The sequence below is a fragment of the Lepisma saccharinum genome, chromosome 15 (assembly GCF_977018435.1).
Source record: "Lepisma saccharinum chromosome 15, izLepSacc3.1, whole genome shotgun sequence".
Taxonomy (NCBI): domain Eukaryota; kingdom Metazoa; phylum Arthropoda; class Insecta; order Zygentoma; family Lepismatidae; genus Lepisma; species Lepisma saccharinum.
This window is the reverse complement of record NC_139243.1, coordinates 9,570,434-9,593,056: the sequence shown is the minus strand read 5'-3', so window position 1 is coordinate 9,593,056 and position 22,623 is coordinate 9,570,434. Positions and strand designations below refer to the sequence as shown.

The 22,623-nt window shown below is 36.9% G+C and overlaps 1 protein-coding gene across 5 annotated transcripts in view; it reads right to left on the bottom strand.

Annotated features, from left to right (window-relative positions):
• The window catches only part of LOC145999567 (uncharacterized), an 87,572-nt gene that overhangs the window by 6,595 nt on the left and 58,354 nt on the right, over window positions 1–22,623 (bottom strand). For all 5 annotated transcript variants that reach the window (XM_083136581.1, XM_083136579.1, XM_083136580.1 and 2 more), the window contains exons 4-13: window positions 20,358–21,055; window positions 18,861–18,980; window positions 14,877–14,966; window positions 12,409–12,537; window positions 11,041–11,245; window positions 8,478–8,719; window positions 7,006–7,110; window positions 4,439–4,532; window positions 4,020–4,081; window positions 3,160–3,291 (exon numbers count right to left, since the gene is read on the bottom strand). In XM_083136581.1, coding sequence (XP_082992707.1) covers window positions 3,160–3,291; window positions 4,020–4,081; window positions 4,439–4,532; window positions 7,006–7,110; window positions 8,478–8,719; window positions 11,041–11,245; window positions 12,409–12,537; window positions 14,877–14,966; window positions 18,861–18,980; window positions 20,358–21,055 — 1,877 coding nt within the window. The remainder of the gene's footprint in view (window positions 1–3,159; window positions 3,292–4,019; window positions 4,082–4,438; window positions 4,533–7,005; window positions 7,111–8,477; window positions 8,720–11,040; window positions 11,246–12,408; window positions 12,538–14,876; window positions 14,967–18,860; window positions 18,981–20,357; window positions 21,056–22,623) is intronic.

Below are 22,623 nucleotides of genomic sequence, written 5' to 3'. Positions count from 1 at the left end.
CTTGCCTCAGGGCATTAATAAATATGTATAAATTCAATTGAATTTTGATTAATAAAAGTTGGCATTTTTCATGTCTACGGAGTAAAATTCACGCATAATTCCCAGAATTCAAGGAATTCCCGGTGAGTACCCTGTGGAACTCCACTCATGGCAATTTTTAGAATAAGGCACATTTAGGTAGAATTCACACCGAAGAGACACACGCCATGAGAGTTTGACACCGAAGAGACAAGGTGCATGTGACACATGACACTCGTTTCTTTGCTCAGTTCGCATGATGGTACCGATATAATTGCACCAGTTTATTAGTCACCCGAAAAAAAAAAAACATAACAAGAGACATTGTTACATGTAAATAGCATTGTAAAATTTATGCAAGTTATGGAAACTGGGGAGAGGCATGTTACGTATGAGAAAACTGAGAAATAATATGCACTGACCTCAAACTGTATATGCTAGACTTTCTAGCCTGAATAAAGCAAATACCTGAACACTACAGAAATTGTTCTCAACCTTCGTTTCGTGAAACCATGTCCCGGTATATAAGATTTTATGCATGAATTAACATGTACCTATGAAATTAACCCATCCGCATACCATTTAAATGCCGAATTTTTTGCCATGAAATACCATTTAAATTTGGCTATCTCCCGTGAAGGTTGCACAGCAATACAAGATGTCAAAGATTGTGAAAACTATCGAAGCAATTTACGTGAACATTTTATATATTGAAGTGGAAGTACAGTAATAAGTATGCACATATGCAGTTTACTTGAAACATAAATAGAAACTTGCCTAATAATTTTGATCACACACATCCTTTGCATTCCATTTCCATTCCTCAACCTTTTATTTTTTTCCTGCCACAGCCACCTCTTCCTCTTTTTCAGTATATTCTTCAATTTCACTAACACAAAATGAATCCCCGTGTTCATCTCCACTTCCAAAATCCACATTTTCCTCTTTATCGCTATTGAAAAGCAACTTTTCAATCGCAGAATCTTCTACAACATTCTTACGCAACATCGTATCAATCCATAGGATTGTATGTTTATTTTATTAAGTCTCTCTGAACGCTTCATGTTGACCAGGGCATTCACTTGTTTTTCTCTCAGCTGTCTCAAGCCTCTTAGGCATGTTTACAATGCATTGTGTTGTGCCATGCAAACCTCCTGAGCATTCAGGAAATAGGTAACACTTCTGGGTTTGGTGTCAGCGGTTTGCATGGTAGCAATTATGATAATAAACACGATTCGGCGATTCGGCATCGAGGAAGAGCTCGATGGCCAGGGAATATAGAGGTGAGACAAGCTGGGAAGTGACTGGACTTTGGGAATTGAGTTGGTAGAGAGAGGAGGTCAGCAAGGCAGGAGGTCGATAGTGGAAGCACGCTTTGGTCAACAGTTAGAGAGAAGCTCACAGAGGACTTCGCTATTTTCATTCAGCTAAGAGACTTCAGTTAGACAGGTAATTATCCTACACCCAGCCATGATACAGGTTCAACGGTTCACAAAACACAACGAGTGTCGATTGTCTTTTCAGTAGTTTAATTCCTTTGTGTAATTTGTACCTTTCGCATGCCAAGCAATAACTCGTCATGTTAATGACGAGTGGTCTCATCGAGAGGATGAATGATGAGTAGTTTACATCACCCCATCAGTTAACTGGTTAACATTCTAGGTGCTCTTAAGATCCCACGAACTTTAAGGTTCGTTACGTGGTGGAGATGCTGGGCAACGATCCCAGTACCTCTCGCAAGCCAAGCAATAACTCGTCATGTTAATGACGAGTGGTCTCATCGAGAGGATGAATGATGAGTAGTTTACATCACCCCATCAGTTAACTGGTTAACATTCTAGGTGCTCTTAAGATCCCACGAACTTTAAGGTTCGTTACGACATGATTGCAAGACATAACAAATGAAGGTTTGTTTACATGAGAAATTACTCAACAAAACACGCTTTAAATAGTATGAAAAACTTAGCAGCACAAACAAACACGTCATAGATTCGAAAGATCATACAACCTCTGCCATGTATTGAATGAAAAAGAAACTACGTGATGAAAATCGGGAACCCGTTGATTCGACGACTAGGTACAGCAAGTGAACGTCCAGACAGGCCGTCGATTCGAGGACTAGGTATGAGGATGGGTTAAATATTGATAAATAAGTTCTAGCATAATCATAAAGAGTAATAATAGTTTGATTACATGTAGGATTGCTGACAAATATAAAAATATGGATGATGATAGTTGTTAACCGCAAAACCTTTTGCAGCTCAGTATAATTAATACGAGAGCACGGTGTCAGGTTGCGGCCCCGCGGTTGATAAACAATGCACTATGAGTACTTTATCATGTTGACTGATCCATTTTGGACCAAAGTGCCTCCATATGCTGGATTTTTAAAATAAAAGCAGTCACATCGTAAATGGCCAAAACACAGCCTCTTTACATGAAGTTGAAGGCAAATTACAGCCGATAACTGCATCAAAAAACTTGATAAAGCAGGAAAAGAACGTTTTGTGATTAAATATTAAAACATTGTTAAAACATGTTCCTGGTTGGACTCTCTTCTAGTCTAAATATAGCTCGTTGGAATGAAGCATTCGCTGCCCATACACAAACAACAAACTGAGGCTTCATGATGCATGGTATTGAGAAAATGGCTCAGTCCAAGAGACATAAGTGACACGTGCAGTTTGCCGTGTCTGTTTGGTTCGAATGGTTGCATACTGAGGGCTCGCTTCCATGCGACATGTGTCGCATGTCTCTTCAGTGTGAATTCTCCCTTAGATAACTTAGTACTATGTCTAGCTGTTTGAGTACAAACACAGTAGTGCCTCTATGAGAAAGGATTTGAAACTTAGGATATACTTACTTCAACCACTCAAATGTTGATACTACACAGTTCTAAGTTATACATGTAACTCCATTTCCATGAAAATTGGAGTTATGCCACATGTGCTCTGAACCCCTCACACAATACCTCACTGAAAAGTTACCGAAAACTAACTACAGTCCAAGCAGGGATAAAAGAATACAATAGTTGTTATGCACTTAGTAGTTTTGAGACTAAAATTTCTCCACACTGAAAATCATGCTCACACCAACTCATGCACACAAACAATGCAATATTATTTATAAACACACACTCACCACAATTTGAAGCGGCATTCCTTTGCCAGCTGCAAGAGCCTGTGATGGAACTGTCGATGTAACGCCTCCAGTTGAAGACACCAATCCAGGTGCCACTCGGAAAGGTTGAGCAACTCTTGCTGGGCCTATCACCTGTGAAACCCATGCCTTCTGTGTTAATGGATTTTTTATGTGTACTCATTTCTCATTATTTATATTTACAGTAAGTTATCATTTACTTTAATTTTGTAACATAGTATCATTTCAATTTGTTTTATAACTAAAGGTGTGCATATTTTGTTTTTTGACGAAAACACGAAATTTGAAATAACATGCTGAAATGTTCATTTATCATGTTTAAATGAACCGTAAAATGCAAAATAAACTCAAAACACGAAATTTAGTTTGTTTACCGACGCAACACTTTCTAAAGTCCGATTTATTCTGTGGGTTATTCAAATCACGGAAAATTGATTGATGTAAATATTTCAGAAGCAAAAATGAACTCTTTTACAAAGTATTACACTTAATACTCTGAGAACTACATAAAATATAAAAATTGTGCTATTAGAAGAAGAAAGTTAATTTTGTATAGTAAGTGTCGTTTTTAAATCACAATTAAGGTTCTATTCACTATTTTTACAACAAAATGCCATTCTGCTTTTCATCCTGAAATGTGTCTAGTTTTTATACCCAAATCTTTATCTTTTATTCACCATAAATATGTGGCCCTATAGATGATGTATGGCTCAGGCCTACTCAAAGTATTAGTTCACTTATCTAATTCAGGACAATATATCACAATATTATCAGGAATAAAAAGCATGCACATAAACACACACACCAGAATGGAGTTTTAAATATTCCTTTGCTTTACATACCTGCTGGATAGGTGCATTTGTAGCTGGTCCTATGGACTGAAGAATAGTTGGTGTGCGTCCGCCTGAAAGAAAAACCATTTTCCTATTCAACACTCAACTTCTGTACTCAATACAAGAAATTAAACCTACAAATTTCCACAATAAAGTTTACAAAATATGTCTCACGTTTAGAAAGCTCAATGCTTGTTCAAAGTACTGTCAGAAAGAGCTTCTGCTGGAGTGAACATGTCAATTCTCGGCATTAGTTGACCTGAACAAAAAATAAAACATTAACTGGTAATATTTCCGAGTTTCTTTTTAAAATCATAGCAAAATTGTTCAGGATTAAAATTCACAGATGCACATTTAATTCCTAGATCAAATTAATCCTGGAATTTGCAGACATTTTTTAAAGCAAAAATGTAAAAATATACCAGTACCTTGTTGAACTGGGAAAAAGGATCCACCCTTCAACATGACTGTCTGCATAGGCTGCCGAACACCTGAACTCTGAATTGAAGTAACTGGCCGTACCTTAAAGAGAATCAAAAATCCACAATTAGTGCCGGCTGCTTAAAGCACTACCAAACAAATTATAATACCCAAATGACACTTGACAGGGCTGCCAGGAAATATATAAGTTTCTTCCAGAATGGCCAAGAAATCCAGACCAATTCAAAGTGCTTCATATCCATTTTAAAACTGATGGATATTCTGTATTAATAGAGGCATGCATATTTAGTTTTTGACGAAAAAACGAAATTTGAAAAAACACATTGTAGTGTTAATTTTCATGTTTTTGAAAGGTGTGAGATGCATTTTGTGACCATATTTTGTCACGAAATAATGCGAAATGAACTGCAAAAAGCGAAATTAACTCTTAAACACGAAATTCAGGGTTTATTCACCGACGCGACACCTTCTGGGGTCTGAATTATCCTGAGAGTTATGCAATTCCCGGAAAATTGGTTGATTCTGCTGTTAATATTGGAGAAGCAAAATTGGACTCCTTTACACAGAAATAAACTCAATGCTATGATAACTACATAAATGTGCTATTAGAAGTGAAATGTTAATTCTGTGGAATAAGTGTAGTTTTTAAATCAAATTTAGGATTATATTCACAATTTTAAAACCAATATGTCTTTTTATATACCACTTTTCATCCATTTTTTCACCGCTATAACACCGATATTTTATTTTATTTACCGCTTTTGAACCCGAAATTGACTCAGTTTTTGTACCGAAATTTTGCTTTTTTATTTACCAAAAATATGTGCCTCTATGTATTAATTATACTTAAAAAAAAATATTAGAAGGTTCATGTATCTCATATCTGGAATTCAAATATATAGTACGTCCAGAAAGTAAGTTCCGATTGAAATTCGTGCTGCAGCAGTGCTGCTGCGATCAGGAGAGTGCACATGTGAACAGAGTTGTTTGACCCATTGGCAAGGCACAGACGTCAGTTGGAGGATATATGGTTGTGCAGATGCTTCACAGTGGGTTGTGATAATGTTCAAGCAAATCGAGATGCTCACCTCACCACGTGTAAAGTGAGGTCCGTGATCCAATGTGAATCCGTGTAATGTGTCAGCAGATGAAATCATCAGATTGGTGAAGTGCATGGGGAACAGATCATGAGTGCGACAACCATCCATGGTGGCTGACAACTTGGTCCATGCAGTTGGAGAGAAGATTACAGAGAACAGACAGTTCACCCTGTAGGCACTTTCAGTGCATTTTCCGTACTGCAGTCCAACATTCTGTTACCACTTGGTTATCATCATGAGTGGCATCGTTCTACGATATGGGGAAGCAAAGCATGGTGTCTCGTTATGATAAGTGTCTGAACAGTGGTGGCAACCATGTTCAATATCAGTCCACAGTATTTACTTCAGTGTGTAATAAAGGTATTTGTTACACTACATTTTGTGTTTTTTAAATTAGCAAATGGAACTTATTTTCTGGATGATCCCTGCAATGACAATATATGAATTTTCTATCCATCATCTATATACTTGTGATCTGGATATATTAGAGGGTTGTCCAGAAAGTAAGCTTGATGGGCTATTACGGAAACATGATTATATTTACAAACTATTTATATTGTCATTTGATGCACATACCACACACAATTTTTCAACACAGTTAAGCAACTTGTTGAAGTAGGGCACCAGTTTTCATATTGCTCCATCGTACAATAAAGAGATGCAAAACATCATCTTTGACCCTGTCATCAGCATGGTACTACAAGGCAGCAAGGAAAGATTGATGCAGGAGCACTCGAAAAACACTTGATGCTAAGTCTGGGATGATGATCAAATAATCTCTTTTCACAAATGCATTTCACATGCTGCAGGCTTCTTAATTTTCTTATTAAACTTTAAAAACACAGAGCACAATGATTAAATCCTTTTTCAAGATCTTAAAATGGTGTACGTACATACACTGTAAAATCTGAAAAACATTGGTTTCTAAATGGATACAGGATTAATTTGAAATTTGTCTGTGGGACGGCATGGGTTCGAGTCCACCTGGATTTAGTCTCTGGGTTTTCGGTCTGTGTATAGGACCGGTGGCAACCCACCATCGTGAGGAAATTGGGGAGCTACAAGTGAGTAGCATAACCCAGTCACGGATATCTCCTATAACGGATTGGGGTTCGACATGCTGACCCCACGTCACTCCATTACCTGTTCAAGATCTCCATGCCTCTAGATAGGATTGTGGGAGGGAGACTGGCAGTTGGGAGGTAGGCCAAGGCCCTTACAGGCTGAAGAGCCATTATTATTTTTATGTCACTTATCTGGATTTCTTAACAATTTCTATTCTGGATTAACTTGTGATTAATCCACAGTATCTGGATACAAAGTTAATCAGATAAATTTTGTATCCAGATTTATAGATCATTAGTATCATATCTTTAGATGAGTGATTGTCAATGCAACTTGGATTACACACAAAATTCATTACATACTACTGTATTCACTATTCGCCAGCTTACCTGAGGTCCTGAAGAAGCAATAAGCAGTTGCCTTTGTTGTACAGGAACTGCTGAGGTAGGTACCAAATATGCCAACCTAGGCCCAGCTGCATTGGTAGTGTTGGTCTGTTGATTTGGACAAAAATATTGTTTCAGTTCTCCAAACCTGGACATCCATGTTGTATGTATATACTACATGTAGTTACAATTCTATCAGAATGTTACACTAGATGTAGTTACAATTCTATCAGAATGTCTACATAACTACTACTAGTCTACATTTACAAGAGTTTTCTACGCATAATCTACATTAAAGTTTACATACAGGGTGTTTCATAAGAAACCATTTTCTAATTTAAAATTCCTATTATTTAGTCATAAATCAAAATTTCAAAAAAACTATAAAGAGTAATTATAATAGCACAATTTTCTGTCTCTTTACTAACTTCCATAGTACATAATTAGCTTTTACCTATAACTAAGGGCAAGTACATCAACTATTATTACTTCCATTCTTTATTTCCTTGCAAGAAAATTCTGAGATTCTGTTTTAACATTCCTTCTTTGAACAGTCCCTCACAAGCATGACAAGAGGAGATAGAAGCAGGCCATACAATTCATATTTCATAAAATTCTCAGCAAAGTCCTTTCTTTTCTTGTAATGTTTATATAATTTATGGTTCATTCATTGTAACATGAAAAATGAGATACCAGGGCCTCCCCGATGGCATAGTGGCAACCTCGTCACCCTGTAATCAAGGGGTCCCAGGTTCAACACACGGTGGAGGCATTTAGTGGTTCAGATCCCACTTCAAACTGTAGGTCCAGTTCTGATTAGCCTATCAGTGCATAAAGTGGAATAAAAAAACACTCAAACAAAATGAGAGATCAAAAACATGATCCAACTCAAAACTTACAATTTTAATGCTGAGAATAATTTAACAATCACCCTGTATGTAATATAGGCTACAGACAAAAGTAATTTGCAATGTGGTTTTAAAGGCAAATTAGTATTCGAAACAATTGCTCAATATACACTATTGAATTAAGTTCATGCATTACTCTTGAAACAGGAAATGTTAGTAGGAACACAAATAACAATCAAAGATTCAAACTGAGCTCACAAGAGGTATGATATGGATGCTGGGTTCATAGCTCCTTGGTAGAGCAATGATAAAGAATGCTTAGGAGTACCCATGTTGCCCAAATGAGTCATCACTATCAATAACTAATCTGTCATAAGATCAGTCCATTCATAACTATAATCATACAAACTGCAGCTTTGACATTAAATAACTCACCACAATATGACAGTGAGCGGCACTGGACCATCAGTAATGAATCTGACTACCATGCAGATGACCCACATTTCATTCCGCAGGTGGTAAATATTTCTGTCTGTGCTTCTGCATAAGCAGGTTGGAGATTCAGCCATCCATCATGCATCGCCTCATGCAAGATGCGATCCAGAAGGGGACAGTGTAAATACTAACCTGTGCTAACATAGTTTGTGGTGCATTTGCAAGTTGATGTGTTGGCACAACACGGATTCCCCCACCACCGACAGATGAGCTGGCTGATACTGTCACAGGGGCATTGAGAGCAGCCGAGAGGACAGACGTGTTCACGGTCGTCAAAGTTGTAGCAGCAGAAAGAGATGCGGTCGTGGCAGCAACCAGAGGGGATGAAGCAGCGCTGGTCGTGGTGGTGTTGCTGGATGCAACTGGTCTCAATTCTGAAATAGTTCACAACATGATATTCCAGAAGAAAAAAAATTATATCTCTGAAATATGCAATCGCCCATCCAAAAAACTAAAAAATTTTAGTAAAAATTTCTGAGAAAGCACTTTGTGGACAGATTACAAGACTCAACCTACAGTTTTCTAAGGCATTCATACCAAGAAGGCTACCTGAGCAAGTAGTCTGAATAATCTAAAACCGAGAAAAAAATTCAAGTACAGGGTGGGATAACAATCACTTTCCCCAAAAATGATCAATGTACAATTTGGGGGAAAGAGACTTTTATTCCACCCTGTATAATTCCAGGTTTTCACTAGGCTAATAAAAAAAAATAACAATTCTTATAATTAAAATTAATCTACATTATCATCTTACTCTCAATATTTATGAATGATTCCTTGTATACATCCACCAACTCATCTGAAACCCTGGCACGGGAGCAGTGTCACTAGTTAAAGTTACAGGAAAGACTGTAGTTCGCATATTTTCCGAGGTTTCAGAAAGCTTGGTGGATCTATACATCTTATAAAGTATATTAGTAACTGTTGACAACATGTCAAATACTATGAAAATAAAACCACCAAATTTTAACTAATTTTGGGGTGCAAAAATTAAAATCACGTTCAAAATTGTGGATTACTTCTTATTTCCTCATACATTGTCCTCACAGCAAAAACACTAGTACAATTCTCTTTGTTGTGTGCAATTAATGCCAACCGCAGTAACTTACTAGACAGTCAAGAGAACTATCCATATGTGAGGAAATTACATTTATATCAAGAAAGCATGCATTTACTCTGGCCATTAAAAACCTCACTACATGTTCATCAAACACAACCTGTTGCTACTTGTGTAAATAGTAGTGCTGGGCGATGAAGCAAATTGCAAGGTTTTAAATGTGGCTAGAAGTCAAGAAGAGAACTTCCCAAAGAAAAGGCAGTCAACCACTGATGAAATTCTGTTTCTTGCAGACTTTGTACTGTACTGTATAGTGTATTTAGGCCTATGCCTCTAAATCACACCATAATAAACTTGTTTCTTTGCTATAAACGGAGTTTTAATGCACTTTCTACTCTTCTTTTAGGTTATTTCAGTTAATCCGGACTTTCGTTAAACAGGTAAACTTATCACCCCCATTAGTCCGGTTAAACGAGGTGTTACTATATATCGTTCAGACAATATATCACGATATTGAAAAAATACCATCCAGGCGATATGAACTAGATGATATATCGTCATGATATTTTGGTGGTATATATCATGTCGGTTCGAACAGGTGTTCTCGGGTTACCAGCCAGGTTAAATTGGAGTTGGCTTCCAACGTTTCGAGGGCATACATTGCTGTCATCTTCAGGGAATGTAAAATTGGAGACCAGTATGAGTGGTGTAGTTTGGACTCCATATTCCTATTGGTTGGCTCTGGATCACTAAATATTAACAATGTTGCTAAGCGTTTGCGATCTATCTCTTTTCTCCGTAATGTGTGAATTGCCCCACAGGGCACAAAAACTAAAATATTTCTGAGACACCCCTTATGCGTATTTCTAAACAATTAAATAACACCAGGGATGGAAGGAAAGAGTTATGAAGGGGTTAAAACATAGTTAAAAGAATTAAAAAGTATGAAAACCTCATGTCCCTGCTCTGATCAGATGTTTCTTGCAGCTACTTTATGCTGATGTAACCTTTATTTCAACCATGTTTTAACCCTTCAATAATGCTTTCTTTCAACGCAAGGTTGGTCCAAAAATTCAGGACAAAATAAATAAGAAATTACACAAACAAGTCCTATAATGTTTAAACTGACAATGTTTCAATACTTCCAGTGTATTTTTGCCATGTCATGTCACTCATATTTCCTACACCTAACAATGTTTACTTTACATACATTAACAATAGATTCTTGCAGCAATACTTGCAACTGCAAAAATTTTTCAACATGTGGAAAAAGAAAAGGATTGTTTACTGTAGCAAATATTAGTTACATTGCTTGACAAAAATACTGCGAGAACTGAAGCATTCAAAGTTTCAAAAATTATGTAAACAAGCTTATGCAATTTCAATGCTTTAGAGTAATAACTACAACAAGATACGCATAGAGTAATAAATGCAACAAGATACGCATATCATCAAAAATGAAAATAGCTGTTACGTGTATTTTGAAAACTCTAACCAGTGTAATATTTTCATCGTTGTTTTTATATGCACCATGTCTATTTACACATATGAACAAAACAGTCCTTGCCCAAGGAAAACTTCTGACATGATTACTGTAAGCTTATAGAACTATATAATAATTGCAAAATGATATCTTACTGGATCTTGGCATTTCTTCATCCGTCAAGTCTATCACTTTAACCCCCTTCCCAGCTGCTACCGTGGTCGTCGTGGTGGCTGAGGAAGATGGAGAGGCAGTAGTTGTGGCAGAAGATGCAATACGCCGAGGTGCTGGGGACTGAGACGGTTTCAGAGTTTTACATGTGCCTGTTGCAGATGACACACCTGGGCGGGTTCCAAGAACCTGTGAAATAATTATAATACTTACAATTAGTAAGCAAAGCAAATAAAAATAAACATTAGCAAATATCCTTCTAAAAATAATTTTCAATTCCAAATAATAAGGGGTAAGGCTACCCCTGTTCATGTGCATAAGACCATGAAGGTATAATGTAGAGCTCCACATATTCATCTTAGGCAAAGTTGGAATGATGTGATCAGCATCATGCCCAGCCACTTTCACACACTGATTTGAGGCTGAGTGAGCCCCAGTGTCGCTTTATGCAGGGACAAGGTTGGAAAAAATTGTCAATGCAGGTGTACAATAAGCAAAATTGAAATTAGGAGAGAATTCAATTTTGCTTATTGTACACCTAAGTTGAAAATTTTACTGATTTTTCAACTGATTTGGTTTATTTTACTTTGCTTTTCTGTAACTTTTTGGCTAATCACGAAACTGTCATTATTTTGCATGGAAATTTTCTCAAGATAGGTTGAAATGTAGTGTTGATATTTGAAATTTCACTGAATATCACTTTTATTTTGTTGACACAATATTATTTTTTTAGATACTAGTGCAAAATGAAATTGTGTCTGAAAACAAAACAATAACAATACAAATAAATTATGGGTAATTTGTTTTTCATTTCACAAAAATGTAAACTACAGCTTACATTTTGCCAGCTGAATACTATTTTGTCGTATGTCCATCTGCACTAACTATTCAGGAGAACGTGGATTTTGAATACATTACACGATTTGCACACACATTTAATTTATGCTGAAAATTCACAGCCAGATGCATGATGCATTAACATGTACAGGACACAATAATGTAATCAACGCATTTTCGACAAAAAGTGGAGATATGACAAACGAGTATTCAGTAAGTGATTTATAGACATAAATATCTTGCATGGAGATGGCACTTTGACCAATGCTCACACTCTTACAGATTTCCACTGAAAGTCTTCCTACTTGAAAACATTAAGAATTGTAATAGTGACAATTCAAAGTACAATATTTATAAGTTTTTACACACAAGACTTTTATTTAACTATACCATATTTATCTATCAACGTTTTGTATTAAAATTATCATAACTTTACACAAGATTATCAAACATAATCAACGACATTTCTGACCAATCAGTGGCAGCATGGAAAAAATATTCAAGCAACCACTAACCTTTCCGGAAAGAGTTTGCGATTTCCCCAAACTTCCTGGTCCAGCTTTCCCAGACAAAGGGCTCCCGCTGGGGGATAGGGTTTTCTGTGCTGCTGCTGTGGACTGTGTTGGCCTATTTGCACCCAGACCCTGAAAATTCAAATAGGTTCCTTCACTCCACACTATTTCATCGCCACACTCCAAGATACTAACAAATAAGTTTATAAAGCTTGCCTGAAAAAATCTCATGCTGGTATTGAAAACACTAACCGTTTGTGGATAACACTTTCCAGACTCACACCTTTCAAATGCACCTAAAAATATTGTAGCAGAACTAATTGCCATAGAAAGATGAAGTCTGTTTTATCTTAGTGCTGAATGACGGTCCTCTCAACGTAAGTGTATTTCATTTATCTTATTTTCCACCAATGGAAGTTACAGAGAACAAATTATGCAGGTCACTAACTGCACAAGAAGAGATTTAAAAAATATATTGTACCCATTACTGTATGTTCCTACAATTATGTCCAATTGCATTAAAATGCATATAAACTATAAATTATATAATGCTCCTCAAAAGAAGCCGTGTATGCAACTCCAATGACGTATCACTTGCATCCCCAAATTTTGAAGAAAAAAATACATTAAAAAGGTTCAAAGGAAGCTTTTGGAAATGAGACATCTCTTGCCGCGTTCCTAATTACCACTAATCAAAAATAACCCTGCTTTGATGATAAAGAGCCAGCCATGAAAAAAAAGATTTTTTCTAATTGGAATCAATAAGCTGCCTTGTGCTGGTAAACAATGTTCCAAAAATTCAGATTTATCAGTACGTAAGACATTGGCTAATATAGGCATATTGGTGTATTCGTAAAATTACTGACATTACAGAGACAAGCCGGCCCCCATGGCGGAGTGGTTAGCACATCGCACTACGATGCCAGGGGTCCCGTGTTCAAATCCCAGCATGGATGTTTGCGAGTGTCCATCAATTTCATCATATCATCACTCATCCCCATCTTCGCAAATTAGACAAAAGTGGCACAAAAAGCAAAGTAAATCAATCAATCAATTACAGACCCAATGTATATCTTAAATAACCTGTAATTTAATGTAAAAAGTCTGCCATTTTGTTATAACTTTTTTGAACATACAAACTACTTTATGACTGTCACATGTTTTTTTTGTTTTGTTTTCAGGTGAATACATGAAAAGTGAGATTTTTCTCTCCAAACCAGTGTTTCCCACATACACAATGAAAACCGTAAGCCAATAAATAGAGGCACGCATATTTCGCTTTGTTTAAAAGAAATCCACATTATTAATTACACACTGGAATGTTCATTTTTCATGGTTTTGAAAGGTATTAGGTGTTTTTTTCTAACAGGTTTTGTCATGAAATTATGCAAAATAAACTCTTCAAACATGAAATTCAGTTAAGCAAATCATGGAAAATTGATTAATTCTGCTGTAAATAATTGAGAAGCAAAAACAGACTCTTTTATGCAAGACTGGTAAATTAATAAATGTGCTATTAGAAGGGCAATGTCTGTGTAATAAGTGTAGCGTTTTAATCAAATTTAGGGTTTTATTCAACATTTAACACCGAAATGCCATTTTATATACCACTTTTGATCCCAAGATAATGTACTAAAAATCTACTTGAACTTGGTCTCTTATTCACCATAAATTCAATGTATACTGCTTTTCCGCATTCTCTGGAGTAGCGACGTGCAGAGGGGAAAGCTTGTCGGCGGGGTCAGACTAGGTGGAGAAGGGTGCGGAATGAAAGCAACGAAACGGCCATAAAGCAAAACGCTTTCTGCTGCCAATTTCTTCTTTTATTCTTGACAATGGCCAGTGTATTGTTTTACACAAATAACAAATAATATTGCACGTTTATTTGTCTTTTGATGCTACGAAGAACAGAAAAAAAAATTTAACAAATTTAAACATACATTTTCAAAAAAACACACAAATAACCACAAACTATGAAACATCGTGTATCAAAATGAGTTTTAAACAAGTATGAAAAACATGTTTCAAACACTTTGTTTTAAACATTTGTAAAAAAACAAAGCCAGTGTTTTAAACTTTTCAAACAAGTTGTTCTCGAACACATTCAACACTATGAGGCGCTCTCCTGAATGCAGAGTTCCCCTAGACTTGCGAGCTGACATGTGTACTACGGAACTACTGGACCGCGAATGAGCCCCTCCCGTGGATGCCCCTCCCCTCTGCACGATCATTGGACGAGGCGCACACCCTTCCACATGCGCACAGAACGCGTTTGCGTTCTCTTACTCCAGAGAATCCGGGAAAGGAATATATATTATTTGAGTACATCATTGCCATTCAGTTAAAACTACTACACCAAGAGTCCGAATTCTGAAAAATTACAGCTCAAAATTCCTCCACAGGGAAGGGGAAGGGACACACACATGTGTACTACCATTTACATGCAGTGAATATTAACACGTGTTCCTCACCTGTGGACTTTTTGATCCTGCACCAACTTTTGATATTCCTCCTTGTGCAGTTCCCATCATTCTGTTCCCACCTTTATTGCCAACGAAGAACTGAAGGAGAGAAATATGTTAAATCTAATGCTGGTCCAACAGGAATAAGAAAGAAATTAGACAAAACACTTATGCCTAATAACTAGAGAGCAGATATTTAGGTAAAAACATATATTTTTTGATGCTTCAGAAGTCGGCCATACTCAGTAGGAGTGTCCACCACATGGGTGCAATGTAATCTGTGAAGTCTTATTTCACATAGTGTTAAGAGGGAGAGAAAATAGTGATTCTGTGAGTAAAATGGAAGAATAATACATTATTTTAGCAGCTTATAATATGGTCTGAAAACACTAGAAGTACAATCTTTATGACTTCAAGTGTGTATTGACAATGCATTCACAATATTCAAGCAGGAATTTGCATTGCATTTCCTAACCTACAAAAATATACAATAACAAGCCACACATTTTTTTTACAGAATAGGTAAACCTATAGTTGTATACCCTATATTTCTAGCGCAGAGAAAACTAAAAAATATTTAGGTGCCAACCTGTTATTCTTTGGAGTCAGGAATATTATTTTATTTTATTCCTTGCAAATATGAGCTAAGAAAGTAACGAATCTCGCTAATATAAGCTATGAAGTGTGATCTTAAAACTGTGAAACGCCCTCCCTTGCTCGGGAAAACAAATGCTACCACTACCTAGATAGAGGTGGCAAAATCTCCCTCGGACAAGTGAAATAGCGTTACGGTCCAGGTTGAGTTCGTGTATAGGGACCGGTGACCAACAGTGCATAGCATTAGCCATATCAAACATAAAACAAAAACATATATACTTTCAGATTAGCACCTCTTTACCTGTAGCCGGGAAGCCGCTAGCTGCACACCTGAAAATCACGGGTAGCGACATGCGTACGAAATGATATAGCCCAAAATTAACATGAAAAATAAAAAGTATATTCTATTCATAACCAACAAAATCAATTTACTACATCTCACCTCTCTCGCTCACACTTTCACTCACACATTCAATCATTACGGGGTCATCAACACAAAATGATACATAAAATGTACAGGTTTCATGACGACAAGCCCTAATTATTGCATTCTCATTTAATTTTACCTTGACTTTTGTCTAATCAGGTCATTTGTGATTTTGGCTCCAGTGCTACTTCAACTCACTAGCCACCCCTTACTTAAGTTCACCTTTAAAAACAATTAGGTCGGTGCGGTGACATTACATTATTTGTCCAGCATAAACAAAAGCGTCTCAACAGCAATTACGCTCACGTGGGCGGACGTTTTCCTTTTACTTGACCTCACGTGGTTCCAAACATAACAACCACCTCCGTTGAGTGATGCAAACATATACTCTCTAGCAGGCAGGACTTCAACACTTCGCCGCGACGAGCAATTTATATTACCAGGCAAATACTTTAACAAATAATCACATACGCGACCTGACCTAGCTAGCAGCGACACAGCGCGGACACATAAAAATGAACAAACCTCAAATAGATTAAACAATTAAGCGGGCGGCGCTTTACTCTATTAGTACGCACTTTAAACAAATACAAAAGGAGCACAAACAACAACGAATTTAAGATCATTAAAAATAAATCACAAGAAATAAGTAAAATTGACCTGAGACAAATAAATTACAAATGATAAGCGCAACGGGAGTTTGGTATGAAGTTTCGAGTTGTGTGGGCGTTTTCAAAATGTTGACGAATTTCTGGGGCGTTCTCTAAATATCAATCGAGCCAGTACGTGTTGACATTCATACAGATGAATACATTACCACCTCTCAGGTTCCAAGGTGCATCCTGCCGTCTTCATGGGCGATTGAAATCACTTAGTATTCACACGAAAGGTTTTCCTATTCTTCCTCGGTCGCGACGATGAAAATACGAAGAGCGTTCATACATCTGGTTCCTCGGCGTCTCTTCCTCTCGGGATCGGTGAACATCTCCGCGGTCAGGTGCGATTCGGACGTCGCATCTGGGCGGTCGTTCTTGGCTCGTCGGCATCTTCTCAATCACCGTCGGACGATCTCAAGCATCGGGACGTCAACAGGGCAGCGTTCGGCATCTCTCTCTCTCTCTCTGTGTGGCGGCTGGTAGGCATCATCGGCGTGGCTCGGGTTTCTTGGCATGTTGTAGGCAATGGTCGGCATCTCGTCTGGCATCGGGCGAATCGAGGGAAACCCCTCTTCTCTTCTCAATTTCATTTCACAAAACTATAAACGGCGTAAGATTATCACGGAAACACAGTCTCGCTTCAACTTCCTCCAGCGGTTGAGGTAAGCTCACTCGTATAGACTTACTGCCTATCACACACTGATGTTCGCAAAACACAACAAAGTCCACGGTATACGGAGAGGTAACACGGAGGTGCTCTCGCTACAAGAATCGCGGTAAAACTGTGTGTCGAAAAAGCATGTAATTCGTTTTATCTGGATTTCGAAAAAGGACGCTCGGCGGTCGTTGAAGGGACGCTTCCGGAGAGGTCATTCCAGTTCGCTCCATTGTCTCCTAGGCTGGACAGGGTCGTGTTTTGGGTTTGGTTCCTTCGGATTAAGCTTCCGTCTCGCTGGCGCCCAGAGCTCAACTGCAATCTGTGCCCATAAACCGATCGATTACAACCAATTCGATCTGGCATCCGCAATTCTTGCTTGATCGCGACGAAACTCCACACATCCATCCTGGCACACATGCTGCTGCGCTGGTAAAAGTTTCACATAAATCTGACCGCTGGAACCCGAGATATTTAAATGGTTGTCATTACAGTCGAATTTCCTAAGCTTTAGACGCATAACGTGACCTTTCTGGCGCTCGCCCGTCAGACACGCGAATTTCTCCTTCCTCCCGTTGGCTTGGTACATCAAATATATATAGATACAAATAAAGACACTCAACACCTTGATTAAGCACATTTTTTCACCCCTATGGATTTGAATAATAATAATAATGACGACGGTAAACCTGACTGTCACAAAACATTTAATTTATTAATTCAAGATTGGATTAAAAGTTAATAATTTTTGGGGCGGAGTGGTCTTCCTGAAGAAGGCACATTCTAATATATGGCCAAATCTAACACATCACTGCAGATTTCAAAATTTGGCTAGCAACTGTGGAAAAAAATTAAAAGCAGCATGTTTATATACAATACACATGATATGATATGGAAAAAACAAACAAACCCTGTGGTCATTATTTAAAAAAAAAAGAGTAATGGAAATTTTTGTAAGTGAACTCGAAATATTATGAATTTTAAAATTAAAGCATTCTGTGAGAATTTTCAAGTAGGCACCCTGTATGTATCTACCCCTGTATATTTCTCTATGGACAATATTTTCTAATGAATGAAACCAGATGTCTGTGTGAATATTCCTTTAGCATTGAAGTAAGCAGGATCCAACTGTATTCTATTATCAGCCAATACAGGCACATTGGCTTATTGATAAAATTGTCTAATTTACTGACACAATATTTTCATAACTTGGTACAAAATTCTGTCATTTTTATTATTGCAAAGGTAAAGTTTTATAAATAGAAGTTTGATTTTCAAAGGAAAAATCTACTACAACCACCTAGTGCCATGCATTAATTAAGGAGGTGAATGAACCATTCAGATTCATGATAAACATTTGTTGCATTTTATATCTGTGAAAATATCAAATTGGTCCAGTATTGCACTAACACAATGCCAATTGTAACTAAATTCATTATTTTTGACTCCAGAAATGGGTGTTTGAGGAAGGGAGTATCAGTAAGTAGTAGAAAATTACTTTCAGAGCATTTTTGCAGCCTACATGAACCAAATTTTCTCACCCTTTCATTTACTCAAAAATGCACACCAAAAATAAAATAAAAAAATGTAATGAAATGTGTTAAAAAAAAAAAAAAAAAAAAAAGACATCCCATTTCTATGAATGTCCAAATACTTACCGCCTGCATTTGAACTTGCAAGCCAACAGATCGAGTAATTTTCACAGGCGCCACATGCTTGTCCCTCTTCGTTCTCTGATCATTCAGAAATTTTTTCACAACCATTGAAAGATCGTTAACCTGCAACAATAATTATGCTATTGATTACTTACACCTTGCTTCATAATGTTACAAATTATAGTCACACTAACTATGCCTATGTCGCTAGCACACAGTCGTCAAATAATATAAGAAGAAAATTTGAAAACAGCTGCCCTTGCGTTGGCTGAAGGTCCAGTCAAGCCTTAATTGTTACACTGCCTTCCACAACAATTGAACTAACACAAATTGAAAAAATAGCACTAACATTTTTGTATTTGTTATTTTCTTATTTTATATTGGTTTTCTGTTATTTTTGGCTAACCACAGCACTGAAGATGAATTGACGCAATTGTCGAAAGCACACATCCACAGGTTGGGAACCTTTGGTGGCAAAATCATGAGTTGATCATTGAATGCACAGGCACCCAGGTAACTGAAAATAACCAGATGTTGGTGGAAACAGTTGCTAGTAATAGTAGTAAAATGTGTGTAGAGTCCAAATTATAATCATAATAATGAGGACTGACCAGTTTAAAATAGGATGCAGGTCACTGAAATATGGTTCAGTCACCATCCTTGTTACAAGTTAACAGCATTACCTACTACACAATATGGCTCTCGTATTCTGCGTGGGCAATCCAGAATTCAATCTGTTGCAATGTGTAAGGGGGTGCCTTGGTCAATAGACCCGCCTTAGACAATAGCATTTCTCTTCACATTTCCACTACAACTGAATTCTATCATGTACAGTGAAGTAATTTTATAATGAGTGAGATCCAAACAATTTATCGCTTCACATTTATAAAAGCCGATAACTCTTCAACCGAGAGTAATAATGATTCCAAACAGGTGTTAGGTACAAATCAATGGAGCTGATACATACATACTTTATAACATCTATAGTATATGTATGGAAGAATACATTGGTTGTTTCAATTATAAACACCGGGAATTAACTAGTGGACAGAAATATCTCATACACTTAAGCTTGATGGTTTCATAAAGTTACAATAATATGTGTAAACTTTCAGTGTGTTTACATACCTTGTCAAATGAATAACAATTTCCTGTTTTACATTGCATATTTTCCTCTTTAAATTTATTAGTTATTAAGTGAAAACTGCATAATTCGTAAGCTTTTCATGTTGTATATATTATCCAACATTCTCTCCACACTTTGCATTGTAAATGTTAATAGAAGAGGTGCGTGAAATGGTTCCGTGTAAATAATATCTGCTATAAAAAGTGCTGTAAGAATTTTGGAAGCATCTATGCTAGCAAAAATGTTAAAGGAAATGTTTTTGTCTAAAGTGGGCTTACAGTGTAATTGAGATAAGAGACTCACTAAAGCAAAGAGGACAGACAGACCTATTTCTGGGGAAGGGAGTGTCAATTTATTACTTTTCACCAGCTTACCTGCTTTTGAAGCTGATGAGCCTTTTTCCTCCACTGTTCGAGCAACTGCTCCAAAGAGTCACACCGCTGTCTCATTTCACCCACGTCACTTCTGTTCGTTATCACTTCGCACACTTTCTGAATGAGCAACTCCTCCAACTCGTTCCTACTGAGCGTTTTCATGGTCTTCTGTAGGTCACGTAGAACCGGCAGAGGCTGTTTCGGAAGAGGTTCGGCAACTTCCGCTGGGGCATCCTGCTTTGATTTCTCCGCCGACGACTCCCCGGATTCACTCACAACCATACAGTCGTCGGCACTTTTTTGTTCACTTTTGTTGGCTTTCACCTTTGTTTGGAGGAGCTGGTCCCTCTCCAGCAAGAGAGCACCGTGCCTCTGCAGTTCCGGAGATATTTTCACCTTTTTAACTTCGATGAAGTTCTTTTCCGATTCATTCGGTCTTTTCAGCACTTTATCGGAACTTGCAACTGTAGAGAGTGCATCATTAGTAGCACTTGGCTTCTCGGCACTAACACCACTGTCACTTCTCTGAGTCGATTCCTTCTCCGAAGCACTTGTTACCTTCTTTTCTGCTTCTTTTGTCAGGGTGCTCGATTCCTCTTTTCTCTCTCTCACAATTCTTGCTTTTTTCAAATCCCTGAGGCTTCTTTCTTCGCTACTGGACGATGGCCGTTTCTTGTTATCGCTTTCGCTTTGTGCAACTGAAAAAGTTAAACAATATCACAAACTTCTTCACAGCAGTCTACTAATACATTAAGTTCTTACAAAGAAGCCATGGGAACATACAAAACATGCAAAAATAATAAAAAATAAAGTAAAAAATACAAAATGGACTGCACATACAAAGATGGGATATAGTATATGTCAACCCTAAATGGTTTTCAAAATCTGCAGCTGTTAAAATGTTAAGACAAAAATTATAACAATAAATAATAATAATCCATGGCTCGACAGCCCTGGAACAATAAATATTCATCTCAAACATAAAGTTTATGAATAAGACAGCTCCAGTCAGAATAATCATTATTTATATAGAATGGTTCCAAATTTTAGTTTAAATGCACCTCTTATAAGCCTAGCCTTAACAATCACACCAAACTGAAATCCCATGAAAAAAATGTATTATTAATATTAATGGTTATATTTTTAAAAAATAAGCTAAAAGTTTCTTCCACATAGTAGTAACCACAAAGATTCAAGACTTGAAAAACTTCAAATATAAATTATACAGGGATACATATTAATTAACACAATTTGTTATTAAAACATTCCTATAAGATTAACTCGTGGTATTTTATGTTTAAAAGGACACACCCAGATATGTAAATTGCTAATCTCAAGCTAAACTAATGCATGCATTGTGCAAGATGTTATAACTATCACCTTATGCACAAACCTGAAAGTGCGACAATACTGAGAGTGAAACAAGGTATTGATATATAATAACGAACATTACCAAACTGCAACAAAACCATTGAAAATGCAGCTACTTTCCTTCATGCTTGTGTGTTATAGTGAATATTTTGTCACTAGATTTACTCAATGTTTTGTATATTAGTTAAAAATACACAAAACAACTACTAAAAAGATATATTTCTGCATGCAAAACTTTAGTTACATCTTGCTGCATTCTAACCACTTTCATTCCTAAAGGATTTAGAAGTTATAGGAATTTTTACAACAAAATAACTTGTGTTATTCAGAAGTACATTCATGATCGGTTCTAAGCCAATGATTCCCAAAGGGTAAGATTGTGTTATCTAAAGCAGCGGTTCTCAAACTTGTATCCAAATATTCTAATCAATCCAATCAAATGGTATATATATTTACAATATTTAATTTAAGGTGTGGAGTTCACATTTGCCATTTCACATACTTAAGACTCAAAATACATCTAGAAACATACGGGACATATTAATCTACGACAAATTGTTAATTATATGTGAATTTAAAACTCACATTTACCTAATCAACTTCAAGATATCTTATCTTGTAATAATCTTTCATCACTGCAAAGGAAACTAACAAGGTACAGGCTGAGAGAATGTTGTTATTTTCCACGCAGCTTTCTTTTCCTTAAACTGTTAAAAACTGCCTTGGGGCATTTATAAATACGAGGGCCACTATTTATATTTTGAGCCTTGGCAACACTAATTGGAAGTTAGGCGTGATTTGACGTTTGCAGGGAATCATCTGGCATTATTGACCATAACGTACTTCAAATGTTTTGTCAATAGCTTGATTTGTGTTGTTTATGTTGCCTTGGAGA